The sequence below is a fragment of the Oncorhynchus nerka genome, linkage group LG5, assembly GCF_034236695.1.
Source record: "Oncorhynchus nerka isolate Pitt River linkage group LG5, Oner_Uvic_2.0, whole genome shotgun sequence".
In the NCBI taxonomy this organism is placed as follows: domain Eukaryota; kingdom Metazoa; phylum Chordata; class Actinopteri; order Salmoniformes; family Salmonidae; genus Oncorhynchus; species Oncorhynchus nerka.
Window position 1 is genome coordinate 62,315,722 of NC_088400.1, and position 23,528 is coordinate 62,339,249.

General features: G+C 43.8%; 1 protein-coding gene and 1 long non-coding RNA gene across 3 annotated transcripts; both read left to right on the forward strand.

Annotated features, from left to right (window-relative positions):
• Positions 1–2,448: 2,448 nt before the first annotated feature.
• LOC115129802 (phospholipid phosphatase 2-like) lies at positions 2,449–18,019 on the forward strand. 2 transcript variants are annotated; one of them, XM_029660528.2, is made up of 8 exons: positions 2,449–2,701; positions 2,812–2,914; positions 11,068–11,219; positions 11,321–11,407; positions 11,507–11,682; positions 11,763–11,820; positions 11,900–12,076; positions 12,921–18,019. In XM_029660528.2, exons 2-8 carry the CDS (start codon positions 2,851–2,853, stop codon positions 13,074–13,076), a joined length of 870 nt encoding a protein of 289 aa, XP_029516388.1. In that variant the 5' UTR covers positions 2,449–2,701; positions 2,812–2,850; the 3' UTR covers positions 13,077–18,019. The 2 variants fall into 2 exon arrangements, with proteins under 2 accessions (XP_029516388.1, XP_064874923.1); XM_065018851.1 differs by having other exon boundaries at positions 2,449–2,914.
• Positions 4,752–6,716, forward strand: LOC115129803 (uncharacterized). Its single transcript, XR_003863689.2, has 2 exons — positions 4,752–6,444; positions 6,607–6,716. It is a non-coding gene; the product is annotated as an uncharacterized LOC115129803 (long non-coding RNA).
• Positions 18,020–23,528: the final 5,509 nt, after the last annotated feature.

A 23,528-nucleotide genomic window follows, 5' to 3' on the forward strand; every position in this document is an offset into this window, starting at 1 on the left:
TCAGTTCTGTCAGGAGGAATGGGCTAAAATTCACCCAACTTAATGTGGAAAGCTTGTGGAAGGCCACCTGAAATGTTTGACCCAAGTTAAACAATTCACAGGCAATGCTACCAAATACTAATTGAGTGTATGTAAACTTCTGACCCAGTGGGAAAGTGATGAAAGATATAAAACTGAAATAAATCATTATCTCTTCCATTATTCTGACATTTCACATTCTTAAAATAATGTGGTGATCCTAACTGACTTAAGACAGGGAATGTTTACTAGGATTATATGTCAGGAATTGTGAAAAACTAAGTTTAAATGTATTTGGCTAAGGTGTATGTAAACTTCCGACTTCAACTGTTGTTTCCCTCCTGGAACAGAAAACCATTTTGCCCCTTACAACCTCCCATGTGAATTGTTTTAAATTCAACAATCCAATGAGGCAGTATGATGTATCAATTTGGGCAGGGAACTTCTTTCAGGAAATAGAACAAAAACACGTGAGCACATGGTAAGATACATTAAATGTACCCCTTTTTCTCCCAATTTCATGGTATCCCATTGGTAGTTACAGTCTTGTCTCATCGCTACAACTCCCATACAGACTCAGGAGAGGCAAAGGTTGAGAGCCATACGTCCTCCAAAACACAACCCAACTAGGCTACACTGCTTCTTGACAGAATGCCCACTTAACCCAGGAGCCAGTCACACCAATGTGTCAGAGGAAACACTGTACATCTGGCAACCATGTACTGTGCCCGGCCCGCCACAGGAGTCGCTAGTGCACGATGGGAGAAGGACATCCCTGCCAACCAAACCCTCACCTAACCCAGACGACACTGGGCCAATTGTGCCCTGCCCCATGGGTCTACCGGTCGCGGCCGGCCCCCGACATAGCCTAGACTCAAACCCAGAATCTCTAGTGGCACAGCTAGCACTGCGATGCAGTGCCTTAGACCACTGCACCACTCGGGAGGCCCAGATACATTTAATTATTTTGCATGTTTAAAGCTGCAACGTAATTTTTTAGGTGACCCAACAAAATGTACATAGAAATATGAGTTCTAGATATGCCATTTTCATTGAAAGCCAGTCTAAAAAGTGGTATATCTGTTCTATGTGCAATACTTCTATGCTTTATTTTTTAAAGTTGAGTTTTTCCATCTTTTACTTTGCAGTTCGGCTACTTTTCATTGCAATATCATGCTCAATGAAATACATGTAATTTGATGTAAAATGATGGCCTTGGTCAATGTTTTTTACAACATAACCACTGACGTTTACAGGCAATGGACACAGGGACATTCGATGAGCAAAGGGAGCCTAATGGATCAGTTAGATCATACCCTCTGATAGTGAGGACAGTCAGCCTGAGGTCAGTGACAGTGAAGAAGAATGGACCCCAGAATCTGGTTGGATAGGCAGTGAAATACTAGGTTATGTCCAACTTGTATTTTCTTAGGAAAAGAGTGCTTGCTTCTACTATATTTCACTTAATACATGTTCTGTATCTGATATTCCTTTGTGTTTTAGCCTACCATTATGGCACAGCGTTTGCCCTGAGGCAACAAAAACAATTACTAATTTATGCTGCAATAGTTTGTGTCGGGGGGCTAGGGTCAGTCTGTTAAATCTGAAGTATTTCTCCTGATATCCGGTGTCCTGTGTGAATTTAAGTATGCTCCCTTTAATTCTCTCTCTCTTTCTCTCTTTTTTTGGAGGATCTGAGACCTAGGACCATGCCTCAGGACTACATGGTCTGATGACTCCTTGCTGTCCCCAGTCCACCTTGTTGTGCTGCTGCTCCAGTTTCAACTGTTCTGCCTGTGGCTATGGAACCCTGACCTGTTCACCAGACATGCTACCTTGTCCCAGACCTGCTGTTTTCAACTCTCTCTCTTTCTACCGCACCTGCTGTCTCTAACTCTGAATGATCGGCTATGAAAAGCCAACTGACAGTTACTACTGAGGTGCTGACCTGTTGCACCCTTTACAACCACTGTGATTATTATTATTTGAATGTTATGAATGTCTATGAATGTTTTAACATCTTGGCCATGTAGAGGAAGAGGACTGGCCACCCCTCAGAGCCTGGTTCCTCGCTACGTTTCTTCCTAGGTTCCTGCCTTTCTAGGGAGTTTTTCCTAGCCACGTGCTTCTACATCTGCATTGCTTGCAGTTTGGTGTTTTAGGCTGGGTTTCTGTATAGCACTTTGTGACATTGGCTGATGTAAAAATGGCTTTATAAATACATGTGATTGATTGATATGGGGAGGTAAAAGTCGTTTATTTATACATTATCAGAAAACCTACATCTTCCATGACACATCTCAATTATTTTGCATCTTTTCTCTTTTTTTTCTGGATGTTGCTGCAACACTCCTTTATCTCTTCATCTCTTCAACAAAAACAATCTCTTCATCCTCTGACTCCACCCTGCGGTCTGGTTCCCTTTCTTTTCACACGAGTTCTGACGTCAGCTCTGGGGAGTGTAAACGCACACGCGCCTTTAGTTGGGGAAAGAGCCCATTCTCAACTTTCCGTAAAGGAAACGATTTCAGAAGTTTTTTTTCTTCCGTTTTCTCTGCTTGCTTTTGGACAATGCGCGACCCACATATGTCCGTGTGTTGACAGCGCTGGACACTCTGTGTGTGTGGTGTATACTACAGTTGCGTCTTTCCCCGACTCACCTATAGAGCGTAGGCCTAAACAGGTAGGCCAGGTAGGCTACGGGAGCGAAATCCGGAAGAACAAGCACATCTGATTGTTCACCCTATTTTTCTCTTACCCCTGCAACTAAACTTCTCCCAATAACGTTTGCAGTTTTGATAATTCTTCTTCGGAGAGAGTAGAAGCGTGAAGATGGAGCTACCAGTTCCCAAGAAAAATATGCTGATTCTAGTTGATGTTTTCTGTGTGGTTATCGGTAAGTGCCCTATTTCTCTCTCTCCAACAACATGGCTGATATAACATTATTTGTTGTAATAACCAAGGACACAACTCGCTCTCTCTGCCGTCTACACATGCGCAATGCAATAGGGTAGCACTAGCCACCGATAAATCAATAAAATAGTTGTTTATGTATAATTGTTTATTGGGTAAATGCTGGATAAGACTGAGACGGTGGGGGACTTTGTAAACAATGTTTAGGCAGGCTACACACACACACAAGCCACAGGCCAAAGCCCAGAATGTCGGACACTTTCCATTACAGGCCAGTCATAAGAACATGTGTTTTGTGTTACACACACAGACAGACACACCGCAATAGTATTGTAATTGGAAAAGAGTCCGCATTGCTCGTGTTATAGCTTGTTTAATGGATTCTATCATTGTCTGTCAGCACATTACAGGTGGTCACAGTGCCTGGTGGAGTGGTGTAACACTGATCTGTATTGATTCAAGTACTGTAGATTGTAGGCTAGTCATCATTTGCTAGTCATCAAATTGCATAATCACATTTACTATGATTTTAAGTTTACAATTTCACAGTTACAATTAATTTATGATGACCATTTTAAAACATGATCTGTAAGTGTGTGTGTGTGTGTGTGTGTGTGTGTGTGTGTGTGTGTGTGTGTGTGTGCGTGCACCACGCACTTGTAACAGAACACTTGTTCTTCTGACTGGTCTTCCATGGAAAGTGTCCTGCTTGTTGGGCTTTTCCCTATTGCTTCCAGTGTGATTGCTGCGTTTGTGTGTGGAGCCGGGGTGTGCATGTTCGGACTTGTACTGGCCTCTCAATACTAGAGGATCTGTAGTTTAGAATATACATTTTGGTGGACAGTCTCCTACCCCCTCTATCTCCCACTCCCTCCACATCTTTCCCTCTTCATCCATTTCTACCCCCTATCCCCCACTCTTTGTCTTCCTCCCCCACTCCCTTGCTCTCTTTCTCTCATGGTATTTATTTAGTGAGTGAGAGAGTAGGGTTGTTTAATAGTTAAGCTGTTAACAGACGACATCACCTCGTGGCATAACCATGTTTGTTGACAGTCTCAGAGGGCTGTGTATCTGGACCTGGGGTCTGACATTCCCGAGTGGAGCAGCGGTCTAAGGCACTGATTCTCAGTGATATAAGCTTCACTGCAGGCCCTGGTTCGATTCCAGGCTGTGTCACAAATGGCTGTGATTGGGAGTACCATAGGGCGGCGCACAATTGACCCAGCGTCGCCCGGGTTAGGGTTTGGCCGTCATTGTAAATATTTAACTGACTTGCCTAGTTAAATAAAGGTGTAAAAAATACATTTAAAAAAAGATGTGTCTGGGCCTGGGGTCTGACGACAGTAAAATCACTCTTTCTCTTTTCTTCTTTCAATATTTCCTCCCTCAATCTCTCCAGTTGCTTATTTTTCTTTCATCTCTCCTGCCTCCACCCTCTCTCTCTCTCTAGATAGTGGTCTCTGGGGGTAGCAGTAATCAGTCTACAATTAGTGACAAGAAAACTATTGGGATTTTTTTTATTCCCAGTTCAGATAAGAGTGATACAGGGTTGTGTTTTTATTAGTGTGCGTGTGCATACTTGTGTTTTGTTGGCGTGTGTGTGTTCGTAGGCCATAGCCCAGCTTCCTCACTGTGTCATTAATATAGTAGGAATGTGCCTAGTCGACAAACTGGATCTGATCTGACAAAGCTTTTCCTCAATCCTCTTTCTTTCTCTCCCTCTCTCATTCTCCCATCCCTCTTTCTCTCCCTCTCTCATTCTCCCATCCCTCTTTCTCTCCCTCTCTCATTCTCCCATCCCTCTTTCTCCCATTCCCATCCCTCTTTCTCTCCCTCTCTCATTCTCCCATCCCTCTTTCTCTCCCTCTCTCATTCTCCCATCCCTCTTTCTCTCCCTCTCTCATTCTCCCATCCCTCTTTCTCTCCCTCTCTCATTCTCCCATCCCTCTTTCTCTCCCTCTCTCATTCTCCCATCCCTCTTTTACTCACTCTCTCATTCTCCCATCCCTCTTTTACTCACTCTCTCATTCTCCCATCCCTCTTTTACTCACTCTCTCATTCTCCCATCCCTCTTTTACTCACTCTCTCTATCCTCTTTCTTTCTCTGTTTAACTATTTTCTCCTCTCCTTTGCCTTGTTATCACTGCAGACAAATAAACTTTATACACACACACACACAGGCACATTGAGTTATTTCTGCAACACACTCTTTTAACAAAAATACCAACCAAACGCCACCCAAACCAAGCAATCTGCTGTTATATGCATAACAAAAGGGCCTGACGTATCCATAATTTCATATGGACCTTTAGATCATTCAATATTGACTGGTGATTGTGTGAATGGGACAGATTACTGTTGTAAGACCTGTACACACCCTCTGGAAGAATCTGATTGGCAGACAATGATCATGTTCATTCTAAGGAATCTAAATTAATATAGTTTCACATTGTGTCAATGTTTTTCACTTTCTTCCCAGAAGTTTGCTGTGATGGGGGGGGGGTCACAGTCCTTTAAAAACCTTGGGTCATCAAACTTTCTCTGGAAGTGAACATGAGACCTAAAACAGCTGCCGTTGCTCTAAGTTCTTACTGTTATTTATGTCGCTTGGGGTTAGAAGAGCATCTGCATCAAACTATAGACTGATACCAAATGTTGTTGGGTTAGTTTGTTATCTATTTGATTTTCTGGGTTTTGCGCACAACTAGAGTTAGAGAAGATACTCTGCTGCTGTTTTACTGACTCTCTCTCTCACACACACTCACCATCTCTCTGTGCCAACTATGTGTGTGTGTGAGAGAGAGGGGGTGGGGGGGGGGTATTGAATTTTTCTGTGTGGAAAATAACCAGGATTCTGACAGTACAGCGGGAGTACTACAGCCATAGAGCAGGAAGACGATCAGTACTCTGTCTCCCTATTGCAATCTCTCTATTGTCTAGATTTTATCAATGTGTGTGTGTGTTGTAGCTGTTGGGTGTGACTAGTAGGACAGTGGAGTTGTGTACGTATTTTGGCGTCTAGTCTGTAGAATGACAGGAACACTTCTTAGGTTCCTCCTTCCTGTGAGGTCAGAGGTCAGGAGGAAGTTGATCATGTGTCATATCTCACCAGACATTCCTCCATGTTTGTTTTCTCTGGGAGGCATCTGGAACTTTCTATCTAGCCAAATGAGAATGTGAAACAATGTTATCCCCTCTTCTTCTTTCGCTCTGACCGCGCTGCCCATTCTGTTACTGAAGACCCCCCCCCCCCCCCCTCGGCCCAGATAACTGTGTGTGTGTGTGTGGAGGGGGTTAAAGAAGACTGACTATGGACTCTGCTTCCTGTATCTGCCACTGGCCACACAAACGCCCAGCCCTCTGAGTCTGTGCCACATCGCTGTTCTTTCTACATCTCCGAGGAAGGTCAAGATGTGTGCTACAAACTAACCTCTTCCAAAGATACCGAAGAGAATGCTTGAATCAGTTTTCCTTTGGGTTCATTAAAACAGCTCCAGTACCACTGGATCCCAGGTACGGCCCGTCACCAGTTCGGTTACCATTCAGCAGGGTTGAATGGTTCAAAATCAGTTCCAGATTCACTGTTACCACATTGAAAACCAACACTATTAAGACAATCTTTCATCTATTTATTCACACACTCCCCTTTCTCCTTCCTTGTTTTATCAAATCCAGCTCAGCTTACTCTCTGGAGAGAGGAACAATCTTGGTTCAACTCAACCCTGGGCTACAATAACACTGTAGCAGAAAGCTTACTGAAATAAAACTGGAGATTACTACAATTATACGTTTGTGTGTGTGTGTTTATTTCTCTGACACTGCAGCAGAGTGCTACACACATGCACACTTCATCCTCACCCTAACCACTACACTCCAGAGAGCTGTCTTATCTAACTGTTATCATAGAACCCTACAAAGTCGACATGACTTCAAAGTAAATACTAGTTAGTAAACTTCAAAGTGGCTGAGTGCATGCTTGACCTAGCGGAATTAAGGTTGACAAAGTAGTCACGCTGTTCATACACCGCTGATGAGTGACAATGTGAACAGGGCAGGCGCCAGAACGAATCAGTTGGACTGGAATTTGATTTTAAGAGGCGGGCCCGTTTTTTCCACGGAACCTCCAGTGTGCACGCACTTGCGCCTTCACACATTTTGGTAATGGGTGTTATGATAAAGACAGCTTGTGAGTTTCAAGTTTGGGGAAGCTTACAAGTTATCCTACAAAAATGATGGTTATGAAAAACAAAACTGTTTCTTGGTGAATGGTAAATGACCAATACATGTTAACATAAATTTAATAAACAAATGACATTTCTACCAGTTATGATTATTTTAATACTGTGTACATTTCCGTGGAACAGTTTTTCATTTCAATAATAACTTTTTTTTTCATTTCTCAAAATTATTGTCACATGGTTAATCACAATCTTAATTTAAATAATACAAATATAGAAGTTAAAATTAAACTAATGCAAGAGCATTTTGCCATATAATGACGAGATGCTCATGTCTCCGTCCAAACAATTTGAGTCGTTGTCCCAAAGGCAGGAATGCAGGCGACAAGCTAGGTCTGCATAATACGGATAGTATTCAGACCCCTTCACCCTTTCCACATTTTTATGTTACAGCCTTATTCTAAAATGGATTACATTTAATGTTGTTCATCAATCCACACCCAAAATGACAAAGCGAAAACAGGTTTTTAGATTTTTTTTTGTGTGCAAATGTAATAAAATAAAAATAAAAACCTTAAGTGCCTTATAACCTAATAAGTGTTCAGACCCTTCCCTATGAGTTGAAATTGAGCTCAGGTGCATCCTGTTTCCATTGATCATCCTTGAGATGATTCTACAACTTGATTGGAGTCCACCTGTGTCAAATTAATTTGATTGGACATGATTTGCAAAGGCACACACCTGTCCCACAGCATGTCAGAGAAAAAAAATCAAGCCATGAGGTGGAAGGAATTTTCCATAGAGCTCCTAGACAGGATTGTGTCGAGGCACAGACCTGGGGAAGGGTACAAAAAATGTCTGCAGCATTGAAGGTCCCCAGGAACACAGTGGCCTCCATCATTCTTAAATGGAAGAGGTTTGGATCCACCAAGACACTTCCTAGAGCCGGCCGCCCGGCCAAACTGAGCAATCAGGGGAGAAGGGCCTTGGTCAGGGAGGTGACCAAGAACCCGATGGTCACTCTGACAGAGCTCTAGAGTTCCTCTGTTGAGATGGGAGAACCTTTCAGAAGAACAACCATATCTGCAGCACTCCACTAATCAGGCCTTTATGGTAGAGTGGCCAGACGGAAGCCACTCCTCAGTGAAAGGCACATGACAGCCCGCTTGGAGTCAGAATCTCTGGTCTGATGAAACCAAGATTGAACACTTTGGTCTGAATGCCAAGTGTCACGTCTGGAGGAAACCTGGCACCATCCCTACGGTGAAGCATGGTGGTGGCAGCATCATGCTGTGAGGATGTTTTTCAGCGGCAGGGACTGGTAGACTAGTCAGGATCGAGGGAAAGATGAATGGAGCATAGTACAGAGAGATCCTTGAAGAAAACCTGCTCCAGTGTGAAGGTTCACCTTCCAACAGGACAACGACCCTAAGCACACAACCAAGACAACGCAGGAGTGGCTTCGCGACAAGTCTCTGAATGTCTTTGAGTAGCCCAGCCAGAGCCCTGACTTGAAACCCATCCCTGGGGAGACCTGAAAATAGCTGTGCAGCGACACTCCCCATTCAACCTGATAGAGCTTGAGAAGATCTGCAGAGAAGAATGTGAGAAACTCCCCAAATACAGGTGTGCTTGTAGCGTCATACCAAAGAAGACTTAAGGCTCTTATCACTGCCAAAGGTGCTTCAACAAAGTACTGAGTAATGGGTCTGAATACTTATGTAAATGTGATATTTCAGTTTTTTTATATTTAATACATTTGCAAAAAAAGGAAAAAATACCTATTTTATGCTTTGTCAATATGGGGTATTGTGTGTAGATTGATGAGGAAATAATTGTATCAATTTTTAGAATACGGCTGTAATGTATCAATGTGGAAAAAGCCAAGAGGTCTGAATAATTTTCAAATGCACTTTATTATACCCATAGACAAACATTGGCAGTAAAATGGCCTTACTGAAGAGCTCAGTGACTTTCAATGTGGCACCGTCATAGGACGCCACCTTTCCAAAAAGCTAGAGCTGCCCCGGTCAACTGTAAGTGCTGTTATTGTGAAGTGGAAATGTCTGGGAGCAAAAACGGCTCAGCCGCAAAGTGGTAGGCCACAAGCACACAGAATGGGACTGCCGAGTGCTGAAGCACGTAAAAAATCTCCTCTCTTCGCTTGCAACACTCACTACCGAGTTCCAAACTGCCTGTGGAAGCAACGTCAGAATAAGAACTGTTTGTCGGAAGCTTCCTGAAATGGGTTTCCATGACCGAGCAGCTGTATTTCTGTCTGTAATAAAGCCCTTTTGTGTGGGAAAACGAATTCTGATTGGGAGGGCCTATGCCCTCCCATGGCTGTTCCCTTGCCCAGTAATGTGAAATCCATAGATCAGGGCCTAATGAATGTATTTCAATTGACTGGTTTCCTTCTATGAACTATTACTCAGTAAAATCTTTGAAATTGTTGCATGTTGCATTTTATATTTTTGTTCAGTATATATTTTTTTATTTTATCTTTATTTAACCAGGCAAGTCAGTTAAGAACAAATTCTTATTTTCAATGACGGCCTAGGAACAGCGGGTTAGCTGCCTGTTCAGGGGCAGAACGACAGATTTGTACCTTGTCAGCTCGGGGGTTTGAACTTGCAACCTTCCGGTTACTAGTCCAATGCTCTAACCACTAGGCTACCCTGCCGCCCCATATGACTGGTGGAAGTTCAGTTTGCATCAGGGGAGCATGTTGTCTGGTGACAGGGTTCATAAAAACAGGAAAAAAATAATCAGGGTGCATAAAACCATTGTCCTGTCAGATTTGAGTGTGTGTGTGTTTGCACACCATTGTGTTGTCAGTTGAGACAGTTTTATAGTCTATCCTGGTGCCAGTCTCTGCTCTGGTCTGTGAGTCACTGAACTATGGGGAGAGAGCGAGGGAGTGAAAGAAAGAGAGGGTGAGAGCAGGGGGGAGAAAGGTTTGAGTCCGGGAAAGAGAGGAGAAAGGTTAAAAGAAAAGTCCATGGTCTCTTCCGTGAGAGATCAGTTTAAGGGAATTTCTCATGGTAACTTTGTGTATAAATAAATAGAGAATGGGACATTCATTTTGTGTGTGTGTGTGTGTGTCACGTCCGATAGTTGGCTCCCATGCCCTTGTCAGCAGGGCTCAGTGGTGAAAGTTTAAGGCTGTTACACTGTTAGGCATATCTATGGTGATGGATGTGTGTGGGTGCATTTCCATTAGAGTGCACACAGAGTATCTAAACCCAGAGACCCACCGACGCAAAACTTCCAGGAACGCTTCGTGAATCAGACTCGACAGACCAGACAGGGGTTTGGGAAGTCAATGGGAGAAGTGAAAAATACTCCCTTTGCTGCTAATATTCTCTAAATTGACCTAGGTGTCTTAGGTAGCTGAACATGTTACCCCAACCTTGTGTAGAAGTGACAAACTGACATGTTTTCATTTTGGTGTAAAATAACTTTATATCTAAGGAGGGCGTTTGATTTGACGGCCTGCTCATGCGCAGTTCGGAGCGAGACGACCGTTAGACCCGATTTAAGTTTCTGACCTTAGCTAGCCAACGTTGCCATGACATCGCCTACAAGCGTGATTGTGGATTTCTATTGTAGAGGCAGTTTCTAAGCATCGTCATACTGTACTATACAATCTTTGGATGGCGTGTGTGTGGTGTTAGCTAGCAGCTTCCTCCCCAGGGGACCGAGGTCACTGATATACTGCTGACCAATAAGTGCCTCGATGTGCCTTCACATGCCCATGTATTGTTCACAGTTCCTGTCCAGCTGATAGATTTAAACATGTCTGTCAGAGCCTGTTGAGCTGCTTCTTGAACCTCAATCTCACCTAGGCCTATACAGAGACACGTTCAGCACCATGTTGATACTGTCTCCCTTGACCCACTCTGACACCCCTCCTCTCTCTCCCTCTACCCTTCCTATCGCTCTCCCCTCTTCCCAGCGGCCCTTCCGTCAGCGGTCTTGACGTTAATGTTCAGCCCGTACCAGAGGGGTATCTACTGTGATGACGAGAGCATCAGATATCCTTACAGAAGGGACACCATCTCCCACAGGGCAATGGCTGCAGTCACCATCCCCTCCTCCATAGTCATAGTAAGTTTGATGAACAACTTGATGGTTATGTACAAAATGGCACGCTATGGTACGAGTTTACCTCTGCTATGCTATGAGTTTGCCTCTCTCTCTCTCCATAGATAACTACAGGAGAAGCGTACCTGGTGTACTCCAAGCGTCTCCACTCCAACTCTAACTTTAACCAGTACATGTCAGCTCTCTACAAGGTCAGTTGGAACATGGGTCATAGTTTAGGGCTGACAATATGTGGTCTTAGCTCAGATTGGCTAAATTGGTTAAATTGGCCTGTGCTGTGCCTCTACTAGGTTGTGGGGACCTTCCTGTTTGGAGCAGCTGTGAGCCAATCACTGACTGACCTGGCCAAGTTCACCATTGGCAGGCCACGCCCTAACTTCCTGTCTGTGTGTAATCCCACTGTTTGTTCTGGGTACATGCTGCAACTCAACTGTACTGGCAACCCTCGAAACGTCACTGAGTCCAGGTGTGTGTATATGTCTGTCTGTCTGTCTTTCTTCTCTTGCTGTGTGATGCAATGTCAACATGTTTCTCTCTGTGTTCCAGATTGTCGTTTTACTCCGGACACTCTGCCTTCGGGATGTACAGCATGCTGTTTCTAGCAGTGAGTGGTTTTTATTTGTGTGAGTTTCATACACGCGTGAGATGACGATTAATGTGTGTGTGTGTGTGTGTGTGTTTAGTTGTATGTGCAAGCACGTATGCAGGGGAAGTGGACTCGTCTGGTCAGACCCACAGTGCAGTTCTTCCTCGTGGCGTTTGCATTGTACGTTGGATACACACGGGTTAGCGACTACAAACACCACTGGAGCGACGTACTGGTGGGACTGCTGCAGGGAACTCTCATCGCTGTGCTCAACGTGAGTGTGTGTAGGAGGTGTGTGTGTGTGTGTTTGTACATGTGCTGAGCAATTAAACCGAAATGTCTGTAGTTCTTTGGTTTTGGAACTGATGTCAGTTCAATTATTTTAATTCCATTCTGTTTTTTTTCTGTGAGCTCAATGTGCACATTGCACAGTTACTCTAGAGATAAATCAGATCAAGCCCGAACTGTGCGATGTAGTAGGGAGTTGTAGTTTACAGAATATACATGATCTAAGTGACTGACAGTTGGTATTCAGCAGTCATAAAAGTATTGGGGTGGCAGGGTAGCCTAGCGGTTAGAGCGTTGGACTAGTAACCGGAAGGTCGCAAGTTCAAACCCCAGAGCTGACAAAGTACAAATCTGTCGTTCTGCCCCAGAACAGGCAGTTAACCCACTGTTCCTAGGCCGTCATTGAAAATAAGAATTTGTTCTTAACTGACTTGCCTAGTTAAATAAAGGTAAATAAATAAATTACTTTGATGAACTACTAAAACAGTGATTTTGTCAGAAACCGTAGGCTCAATAGAGATGAGATGATGACTTGGAATTAAATAATAAAGTCATCAAATAAAACAAATGTAATATACACAACAACCGAGATATTTTATTCAAGTAATGTTAATAAGTGATGAGCAGTAATGGGCAGTCACTACCCTCATGGGACTTTTGTTTTATTCAGTGTTACAGCATTTAACCCACGATGCATTTAATGTTTCAAATAAAATTGTGACCAAAATCTAAAACGTAATTATTTTTTCATAATCGACCTGAAACAGAACCGACCTCAAAAAGCACTAATCGCTCAGCACTGCTGACTTTAAACTATTCTTTTCTCTCAGGTTTGCTACGTCTCTGATTTCTTTAAGCTCCGCCCCCCTCCTCGCTGCCCACGATCAGAGACGGCTGAAGACGAACACCTAGAGGCCAAACCTGGCGTGAACCCAGACACACAACTACACAACAACCACTACAACTATACAACTACTACAGCCTGAACACAGACTAACAACTATACTGCAACTACACAACAATCATATGGCAACCGTGGGGAAGTGGCGGCGACAGGAATTTGTTGGTGGGTAGGCCTGCAGAAATTTGGGTGGGCAATTTTTAAAAATTAAAATGTTTTGTTAACTAACTTCCTGCAATGTTGCCATGTGGCCAAGAGATAAATGTACCGTTTTATAGCTGTCTATGAATTCTATCTGATGATGTTTGCATGTTTAGGTAAAAAGACGACAAATAATTAGAGCCCGACCCCATATTGGATTTTTGGGTCCGATACCGATTTTGAGGGATGGAAAAGTCACAGATAACTGATATCTGTCGATATATTGTTTTTTTAGAGGTTGAATGAAAAACAGACCAAATTGTGCTTCAAATGATCAACAGATACTCTAAATGATGATTTATTAACTAAATATTATAGTTAACATTATTTAAGAACATTTTATTTGTGGTTTACAGGAGATCCACCAAAAAGCAATTATGTTCTCTATAAATTCGACAGTGAATACAAAGCTTGTTTAGTTGACCTTAGGTGCAACTTAAAAATGTCTATGGCAGTGGAAAAGAGGTATGAAAAAGTATTTGTGCTAAACCACCATAAGGGTGGTCATGTAAACAAACACTTTATGGTCCACCTTGCAATGAGAGTACGTTACGACAAGCACACGCTAGCTGTTCATTACGACAATGTTTTCTTGAAGAAACCATATTTACATAACACTGTTATTCAATACAAAATGTATTGGCTATACATTTCAACTACAAATGGCATGCGCTGATGACTGAAAATGTTTATGCATGTAAATTCTTGCTGCACTGGTTTTTGTCACACGTTATAATTTCGCGAGCTAGCTAACATTAGCTACTTATCTCATAATGAATGCAAGCACATGGCCTGAATGATAGACCTGCGCCAACTGTCTTGTTTTTTGCAGATTGCATATTTCAGAAAACTAACTAAATTAGCCCACTTTAACATAATAGGCCCTGACAGTGTCAGTCTTCTTTTTGTATCAAGGACGAGTGTTCACTTTGGCGCCAGTCCAGTGTTGGCACATACGTAGCACAAATTGCTGGCTAGATAGCTAAGCTAACTACCTTGCTGGTTAGCTAGCCAGCTAATGTGAACAAAGATGAGGACAGGGCTGCTTGCTTGGTGAAGTGTACTTTTGATTATTTACTCATGCTGGCTGTGGCAAGCTACTCAAGCTACAAACCACCATGTCTACTTTCCCTCACATTGTGGACTAGGGCTGAATGATGTTCAATGAGCAGCTGGTAGAGTGCCCTCTTTAGGCAACCATTGAAAATGGAGCAGACATATTTGTTTATTCTATGTATATAATATGGGCACTTTATCTATGGAATAAAGGCAGATAAAAATATTGGCCGATTAATATCGGTCGACCGATTTTATCGGTCGGGCTCTACAAATAATGTCCCATTTGGAACACTGACAAGGAAAGAGCAGTACTTAAAAATATATATATATCTAGAAAGAAAATAGGTTTTTGCTCCCAGTGGGGGCACCCATGCCTACGCCCCTGCCGTGTGGCTGTCTGTGTGAGAGAAGTGTGTATATCAGTGACTGGAATAAATGGAACGTATCAAACACCTCAAGCATATGGAAACCACATGTTTGACTCTGTTTATTCCGGTCCAGCATTACAATGACCCTGTCCTCCGATAGCTTCTCCCACCAGCCACCACTGATGTATATGAGAAGATGTGTATAACCACATGCACATGCATTTAACTTTGTATTTTATTTTAATACAATGTACTAAAAGTATGGAGGATGAGACAGTTTTTTAACAGAGACAAAGAATTATTACGTAGTTCCCTAGATTTCAATTATGCTAACAGGAAACACTGAAACAACTTTTTTATTTTTTTAAATGTATGATTCATTTATATTTCCTGTGCAGCAGCATCAACCAGGTTGTCTTCTTGGGATTTGTAGTTTATTTGAGTGTCCTGTAGTTCTTTTTTAACCCACCCTCTAGTTTAGTTTGTATTTGTAAAGGAGTTTTTTGTGTGTTTGTAATGCTTTGATCCCTTTTACCTACACTGGAGCTACTAATCCTCTCACACGTCTTCCATCAAGACAGCGGTCTCCAAGCCTCGTGCTGGGGAGCTACTGGGCTGCAGGTTTTTGTTCCCGCCCACCACCAACCTACCTGATTTAACTAGTCGTTAAGAACTTGATTAGCTGAATCAGGTGGGTTAGTGTGCTCATCCTGTAGTTCTCCAGGAGGAGGGGGGGGGGGGACCAATGGTCTGTGGAGTTCAGTGTTAGGCCTACTGGTACCTAGCATGTCTGTAGAAGACATGCATGTACAGTATATGGAATGTAAAACGGTGTTGCATAGATAATTACTTTCTAACTAACTGTTTATTTCTGTCGTATCTCTAAGAATGTAATACCACTACTAGCCCACTGTGATGTTTTTTTAAATGTTATCGACGCAACTTGTATTAGTCACTCCAGTTTATTATATATAAAGCTGAGTATAACCTGCCTTCTCGCATGGCAACACAGGTCCTGTGAGATCATGATGCCATGTGCTGCCTTTGAATTGTTGATGTTGACAATCGTCAGTGTGTCAATGATTTGAGTCACTCACTGAGATGTTCTCTGAAAAATACATTACACTTCTGCAAAGGGTTAATATATACACTATATGACCAAAGGTATGTGGACAACTGCTCGTCCAACATCTCATTCCAAAATCATGGGCATTAATATGGAGTTGGTCCCCGCTTTGCTGTTATAACAGCCTGCCAATCTTCTGGGAAGGCTTTCCACTAGATGTTGGATCATTGCTATGGGGACTTGCTTCCAGTCAGTCACCAGCATTAGTCAGGTTGGGCACTGATGTTTGGCGATCATGCCCGGTTTGCAGTCGGTGTTCCAATTAATCCCAAAGCTGTCCGATGGGGTTGAGGTCAGGGCTCTGTGCAGGCCAGTCAATTTCTTCCACAATGATCTCGACAAACCATTTCTGTATGGGCCTCGCTTTGTGCATGAGGGCATTGTCATGCTGAAACAGGAAAGGGCCTTCCCCAAACTGTTGCCACAATGTTGGAAGCACAGAATTGTCTAGAATGTCATTGATTTCCCTTCACTGGAATGGAAAAAAAAACAGCCCCAGACAACTATTCCTCCTTCACCAACCTTTAGAGTTGGTAGTATGCATTAGGGCATGTAGCATTCTCCTGGCATCTGTCAATCCCAGATTCATCCGTCGGACTGTCAGATGGTGAAGCGTGATTTATCACTCCAGAGAACGCATATCCACTGATCCAGAGTCCAATTGCGAGCTTTACTACACCACTCCAGCTGACGCTTGGCATTGCACATGGTGATCTCACACAGAGCCCAAACCGGCTGCGCGTGTGCACCATCGTGCATAAATTTATTTAGTCCCCCCACACCAACCGCGATTATGACACGCAGGTTAAAATATCAAAACAAACTCTGAACCAATTACATTAATTTGGGGACAGGTCAAAAAGCATTAAACATTTATGGCTAGTTAGCTTGCACTTGCTGGCTAATTTGTCCTACTTAGCTAGCTTGCTGTTGCTAGCTAATTTGTTCTGGGATATAAACATTGAGTTGTTATTTTACCTGAAATGCACAAGGTCCTTTACTCCGCCAATTAATCCACACATAAAACGGTCAACCGAATCATTTCTAGTCTCTTCCTTCCAGCCCTTTTCTTCTCTTGACTTTATATTGCGATTGGCAACTTTCATAAGTTAGGTGCATACCGCCACTGACCTCGTTCGTCTTTCAGTCACCCATGTAGGTATAACTAATGGGGAGATGGCACGTGAGTACCTGCTTCTATAAACCAATGAGGAGATGGGAGAGGCAGCACTTACAGCGTGATCTGCGTCAGAAATAGAACTGATTTCTATTTTAGCCCGTGGCAACGCAAATGCTCGCTGGCGCAATAATTGAATAACATAATTTCAACATTTAATTTGCAATGTTCGCACACCAGACGCGAGCAGTGTAGTCAGCCTGTTAGGCTTGTGCGGCTGCTCAGCCATGGAAACTCATTTCATGAAGCTCCAGACTAACAGTTTTTGTGCTGATGTTGTTTCCCGAGGCAGTTTGGACCGCGGTAGTGAATGTTGCAACCGAAGACAAGCGGTCCCGTTCTGTGAGCTTGTGGCCTACCACTTCGTAGCTGAGCCATTGTTACTCCTAGACGTTGCCACTCACAAGAACAGCACTTACAGTTGACTGGGGCATCTCTAGCAGAGCAGAAATTTGACGAACTGACTTGTTGAAATGGTGGCATCCTATGACGGTGCCACGTTGAAAGTCACTGAGCTTTTCACTACGGGCCATTGTTTGTCTATGGAGATTGCATGGCCGGGTGTTCAATTTATACACCTGTCTTCAACGAGTGTGGCTGAAATAGCCGAATCCACTAATTTGAAGGGGTGTCAACCTACTTTTGGCCATGTAGTGTATTTTATTGTGTTTGTATCCACACTGTATTCCTTCATAAGCTTGTCTGTAACAAACTGTAGCTGCAATCAAATGTATGTATTTCTTCTTGATGGAAAAGGGAACTTGATTTACAGAAGTGTCTTTCCTTTATAATCTGACAACTCCTGCTGAGACGAAAGTGTATGCAGAACCACAGAGTTACTGCTGTGGAGGGATGGGTAGAGGGGGATGATTGGAAGAATGGAGGGATGGCTAAACGGATGGAATGAATGCCTTCAACTTCATGGATTCATCCAAGTGATTCACTAGGACTTTCCCAATGTTTGTTGGGGTGATGGCACACCAGACCCAGTGATGAAGACATTGCACATGTTGTCATAGCTTTATTTCAATTTGTTTTATTTTATTTCTCTGTATTGCTTTTTTGTAGTTTTATGCATAAAGACGAACTAATATGCCCTTTGTGCATCAGACTGATTTTTGTTATTAAAGTGAGTGTGTGTGCTAGTTGATTCTGTAGCCTAATCAGGGAATAGTTGCTGAAAAGGGTGCAGGCATAAATTCCCTGTACCTCAACCACGGTTGCTATAAAGCCCTGCGCATGATTACATTTGTTTAGTTTGGTTGGTCCTTGCAGATGTGTTCCGGAGTTCCAAATTGAGCAGCTGCTGAAAAATGAGCTCCTGTATATATTGAGATTTAAATGTTTTTTTAGAGTGAAGTACATCGAAAAAATCAAGAGAAAACTGCAAGACTCAATAGAAGACAAAACAAGGAACAAACCAAAAAGACAGGCTTTTGAAGAAGTAACTATTTTTCATAAAATTGTACAGTTATCTTAGCTAGCTGAATTGCTAGCTGAATTGTTTACTTGTTGCTAAGCAGTTGCTAGGGACTCTCCTGGAAGAAGCTAGCTAGCTTACAAAGAATAACAACAAAAATATCTAGTTAACAGAAGAAAGGAAGACAAAATAAGGACAGAAGAAAAAGGAAAAGAAAAAGGACAACAAAGTGAAACCTCTAAAGAAACAAGAGACCATAATACAAGAAACAGCACTATAGAGAGATAGAACAACAACAACGCAGCCACTGCCAGCTAGCCTACTTCAGCAGTACTGTATCATTTGAATTATTTTAGTCAATAAGATTCCTGCTACGTAAGCTTAACTTTCTGAACATTCGAGACGTGTAGTCCATTTGTCATTCCAATCTCCTTTGCATTAGCGTAGCCTCTTCTGTAGCCTGTCAACTATGTGTCTGTCTATCCCTGTTCTCTCCTCTCTACACAGACCATACAAACGCTCCACACCGCGTGGCCGCGGCCACTCTAATCTGGTGGTCCCAGCGCGCACGACCCACGTGGAGTTCCAGGTCTCCGGTAGCCAATGGAACTGCCGATCTGCGGCCAACAAGGCAGAGTTCATCTCAGCCTATGCCTCCCTCCAGTCCCTCGACTTCTTGGCACTGACGGAAACATGGATCACCACAGATAACACTGCTACTCCTACTGCTCTCTCTTCGTCCGCCCACGTGTTCTCGCACACCCCGAGAGCTTCTGGTCAGCGGGGTGGTGGCACCGGGATCCTCATCTCTCCCAAGTGGTCATTCTCTCTTTCTCCCCTTACCCATCTCTCTATCGCCTCCTTTGAATTCCATGCTGTCACAGTTACCAGCCCTTTCAAGCTTAACATCCTTATCATTTATCGCCCTCCAGGTTCCCTCGGAGAGTTCATCAATGAGCTTGATGCCTTGATAAGCTCCTTTCCTGAGGATGGCTCACCTCTCACAGTTCTGGGCGACTTTAACCTCCCCCGTCTACCTTTGACTCATTCCTCTCTGCCTCCTTCTTTCCACTCCTCTCCTCTTTTGACCTCACCCTCTCACCTTCCCCTCTACTCACAAGGCAGGCAATACGCTCGACCTCATCTTTACTAGATGCTGTTCTTCCACTAACCTCACTGCAACTCCCCTCCAAGTCTCCGACCACTACCTTGTATCCTTTTCCCTCTTGCTCTCATCCAACACTTCCCACACTGCCCCTACTCGGATGGTATCGCGCCGTCCCAATCTTCGCTCTCTCTCCCCCGCTACTCTCTCCTCTTCCATCCTATCATCTCTTCCCTCTGCTCAAACCTTCTCCAACCTATCTCCTGATTCTGCCTCCTCAACCCTCCTCTCCTCCCTTTCTGCATCCCTTGATTCTCTATGTCCCCTATCCTCCAGGCCGGCTCGGTCCTCCCCTCCTGCTCCGTGGCTCGACGACTCATTGCGAGCTCACAGAACAGGGCTCCGGGCAGCCGAGCGGAAATGGAGGAAAACTCGCCTCCCTGCGGACCTGGCATCCTTTCACTCCCTCCTCTCTACATTTTCCTCTTCTGTCTCTGCTGCTAAAGCCACTTTCTACCACTCTAAAGTCCAAACATCTGCCTCTAACCCTAGGAAGCTCTTTGCCACCTTCTCCTCCCTCCTGAATCCTCCTCCCCTCCCCCTCCTCCCTCTCTGCAGATGACTTCGTCAACCATTTTGAAAAGAAGGTCGACGACATCCGATCCTCGTTTGCTAAGTCAAACGACACCGCTGGTTCTGCTCACACTGCCCTACCCTGTGCTCTGACCTCTTTCTCCCCTCTCTCTCCAGATGAAATCTCGCGTCTTGTGACGGCCGGCCGCCCAACAACCTGCCCGCTTGACCCTATTCCCTCCTCTCTTCTCCAGACCATTTCCGGAGACCTTCTCCCTTACCTCACCTCGCTCATCAACTCATCCCTGACCGCTGGCTACGTCCCTTCTGTCTTCAAGAGAGCGAGAGTTGCACCCCTTCTGAAAAAACCTACACTCGATCCCTCCGATGTCAACAACTACAGACCAGTATCCCTTCTTTCTTTTCTCTCCAAAACTCTTGAACGTGCCGTCCTTGGCCAGCTCTCCCGCTATCTCTCTCAGAATGACCTTCTTGATCCAAATCAGTCTGGTTTCAAGACTAGTCATTCAACTGAGACTGCTCTTCTCTGTATCACGGAGGCCCTCCACACTGCTAAAGCTAACTCTCTGTCCTCTGCTCTCATCCTTCTAGACCTATCGGCTGCCTTCGATACTGTGAACCATCAGATCCTCCTCTCCACCCTCTCCGAGTTGGGCATCTCCGGCGCGGCCCACGCTTGGATTGCGTCCTACCTGACAGGTCGCTCCTACCAGGTGGCGTGGCGAGAATCTGTCTCCTCACCACGCGCTCTCACCACTGGCGTCCCCCAGGGCTCTGTTCTAGGCCCTCTCCTATTCTCGCTATACACCAAGTCACTTGGCTCTGTCATAACCTCACATGGTCTCTCCTATCATTGCTATGCAGACGACACACAATTAATCTTCTCCTTTCCCCCTTCTGATGACCAGGTGGCGAATCGCATCTCTGCATGTCTGGCAGACATATCAGTGTGGATGACGGATCACCACCTCAAGCTGAACCTCGGCAAGACGGAGCTGCTCTTTCCTCCCGGGGAAGGACTGCCCGTTCCATGATCTCGCCATCACGGTTGACAACTCCATTGTGTCCTCCTCCCAGAGCGCTAAGAACCATGGCGTGATCCTGGACAACACCCTGTCGTTCTCAACTAACATCATGGCGGTGGCCCGTTCTTGTAGGTTCATGCTCTACAACATCCGCAGAGTACGACCCTGCCTCACACAGGAAGCAGCGCAGGTCCTAATCCAGGCACTTGTCATCTCCCGTCTGGATTACTGCAACTCGCTGTTGGCTGGGCTCCCTGCCTGTGCCATTAAACCCCTACAACTCATCCAGAACGCCGCAGCCCGTCTGGTGTTCAACCTTCCCAAGTTCTCTCACGTCACCCCGCTCCTCCGCTCTCTCCACTGGCTTCCAGTTGAAGCTCGCATCCGCTACAAGACCATGGTGCTTGCCTACGGAGCTGTGAGGGGAACGGCACCTCAGTACCTCCAGGCTCTGATCAGGCCCTACACCCAAACAAGGGCACTGCGTTCATCCACCTCTGGCCTGCTCGCCTCCCTACCACTGAGGAAGTACAGTTCCCGCGCAGCCCAGTCAAAACTGTTCGCTGCTCTGGCCCCCCAATGGTGGAACAAACTCCCTCACGACGCCAGGACAGCGGAGTCAATCACCACCTTCCGGAGACACCTGAAACCCCACCTCTTTCAGGAATACCTAGGATAGGATAAAGTAATCCTTCTCACCCCCCTTAAAAGATTTAGATGCACTATTGTAAAGTGGCTGTTCCACTGGATGTCTTAAGGTGAACGCACCAATTTGTAAGTCGCTCTGGATAAGAGCGTCTGCTAAATGACTTAAATGTAAATGTAAATGCAGACAAAGACCCTCTTCGCAAACCATTTCGATGTATACACTATGCGCATCCTCGTAAGAACAGCCGGTATTATGGTACTGATGGTTTGTACTACCAGTGCAGCGCCTTCTAGTTGTCACATTGGGGAAAACTGTAGCATTTGAGCTAAGCCTAACCTTTACCCTCATTCTCCTAACCTGCCAAGTTAATTATTCTAACATGCCTACATAATTATCCTAACCTAAAAAAATAAAAACAGTATTGCCACAGTGACATGTACTTGGATGTAATCAGGTGAAACACTATCCTGTTGACAAGTGGAACTCCCAGAATGCTGCAGGCCTGTCCAGACTTGTCTGATTTGTGGGATAACTCTTGTCAGTTAGAAAACAAACTCCATAGGGTTATACTACAAGCAGAATCAATGAGTTAGCCAGCTAATTTGTCTACATATCCGGAGCTTTATTTTTAAATTTTTTAAGAAAGAGGTTTGAAATGGGAATGGACTACAGTGCCTTCAGAAAATATTCATACCCCTTGACTTATTCTAAATTGTGTTACAGCCTGAATTCAATATGGATTAAAAAATATATAATTTAAGGGGTGGATCAGCTTAATATTGCGAAAGATTGTTGCTTCCATCAATGTAATTGTCTGCATCATTTCCAATCCCCCATATTTTTTTGGTAAATATATATATTCATATACATACACGTATGCATACACATACCTATGTAGACATCCATACTTTTTAAAGAATATACCTTTATTATTCCCTGCAAACCCTACCACCCTTCCCCCAATTGGAGTAAACTAACAAACACTTAAGCTACTACCTTCTTATAGACATTTTACAGACAATCGATTTTAAAATAGTTATATTTTGTTTTTAGTCATTCCTCTATTTCTGATGTCCATCCAGTTTGATTTCTATTTGTAACTGCTATTTCACAACATTTCTGAACCTATATACATTTTACAGACCCCGTATGTTTTACATGTTTTATCTTGCTATTAGTCCCACCCTTCAGCTCCATTCAACCTCTCAACATCATCCATTTTGGATTTCTATTTGTCATATATTTTTCAACTGTGCCGTGATGCTTCACAAAAGTACTGAACCTTTCTATTCTCATAGCTTCTACAGATTTTAAAGGAAAAATAAAAATGTTGCTAAAATAATTATTATATTATTGATTGATTTGACTATGGATTTTCAAATCACCCAGTATTGCTATCTGCAGCGTTAGTTCTAGGCAAATGTTTAAATTCTTCAGCCATTCCTGGACCTGTGACCAAAAACGAGCTACATATGGACAATACCAAAATACATGATCTGATGACTCTGCTTCCTCGCAGCAAAATCTGCAGAGCTGGGAAGATTGTATCCCCCAGATATATAACATTCTATTGGTTGCAAGAATTTTGTATAGTAATTTAAATTGAAAAATTCGAAGTTTTGAATCCGGCGTTGTTTTGCGTATCAATTCATAAACCATGTGCCATGGAATGGGTACATCGAAAATCTCTTCCCAACTATTTTGCAATTTATATGGCACAGCTGTCAGTTTTGTGGTCCTTTAAATGAAAATGATATGTTTTTATTTATCACACTTTTCTTTAACAATATGTTCTTTAATACAGGGCCGACAT

Coding starts and splice junctions, on each gene's coding strand:
- LOC115129802 (XM_065018851.1), top strand. CDS start 2,851: ATGGAGCTACCAGTTCCCAAGAAAAATATGCTGATTCTAGTTGATGTT. Junction 11,821..11,899: donor ACAGCATGCTGTTTCTAGCA/GTGAGTGGTTTT, acceptor GTGTGTGTTTAG/TTGTATGTGCAAGCACGTAT. Junction 12,077..12,920: donor CTCTCATCGCTGTGCTCAAC/GTGAGTGTGTGT, acceptor CTTTTCTCTCAG/GTTTGCTACGTCTCTGATTT.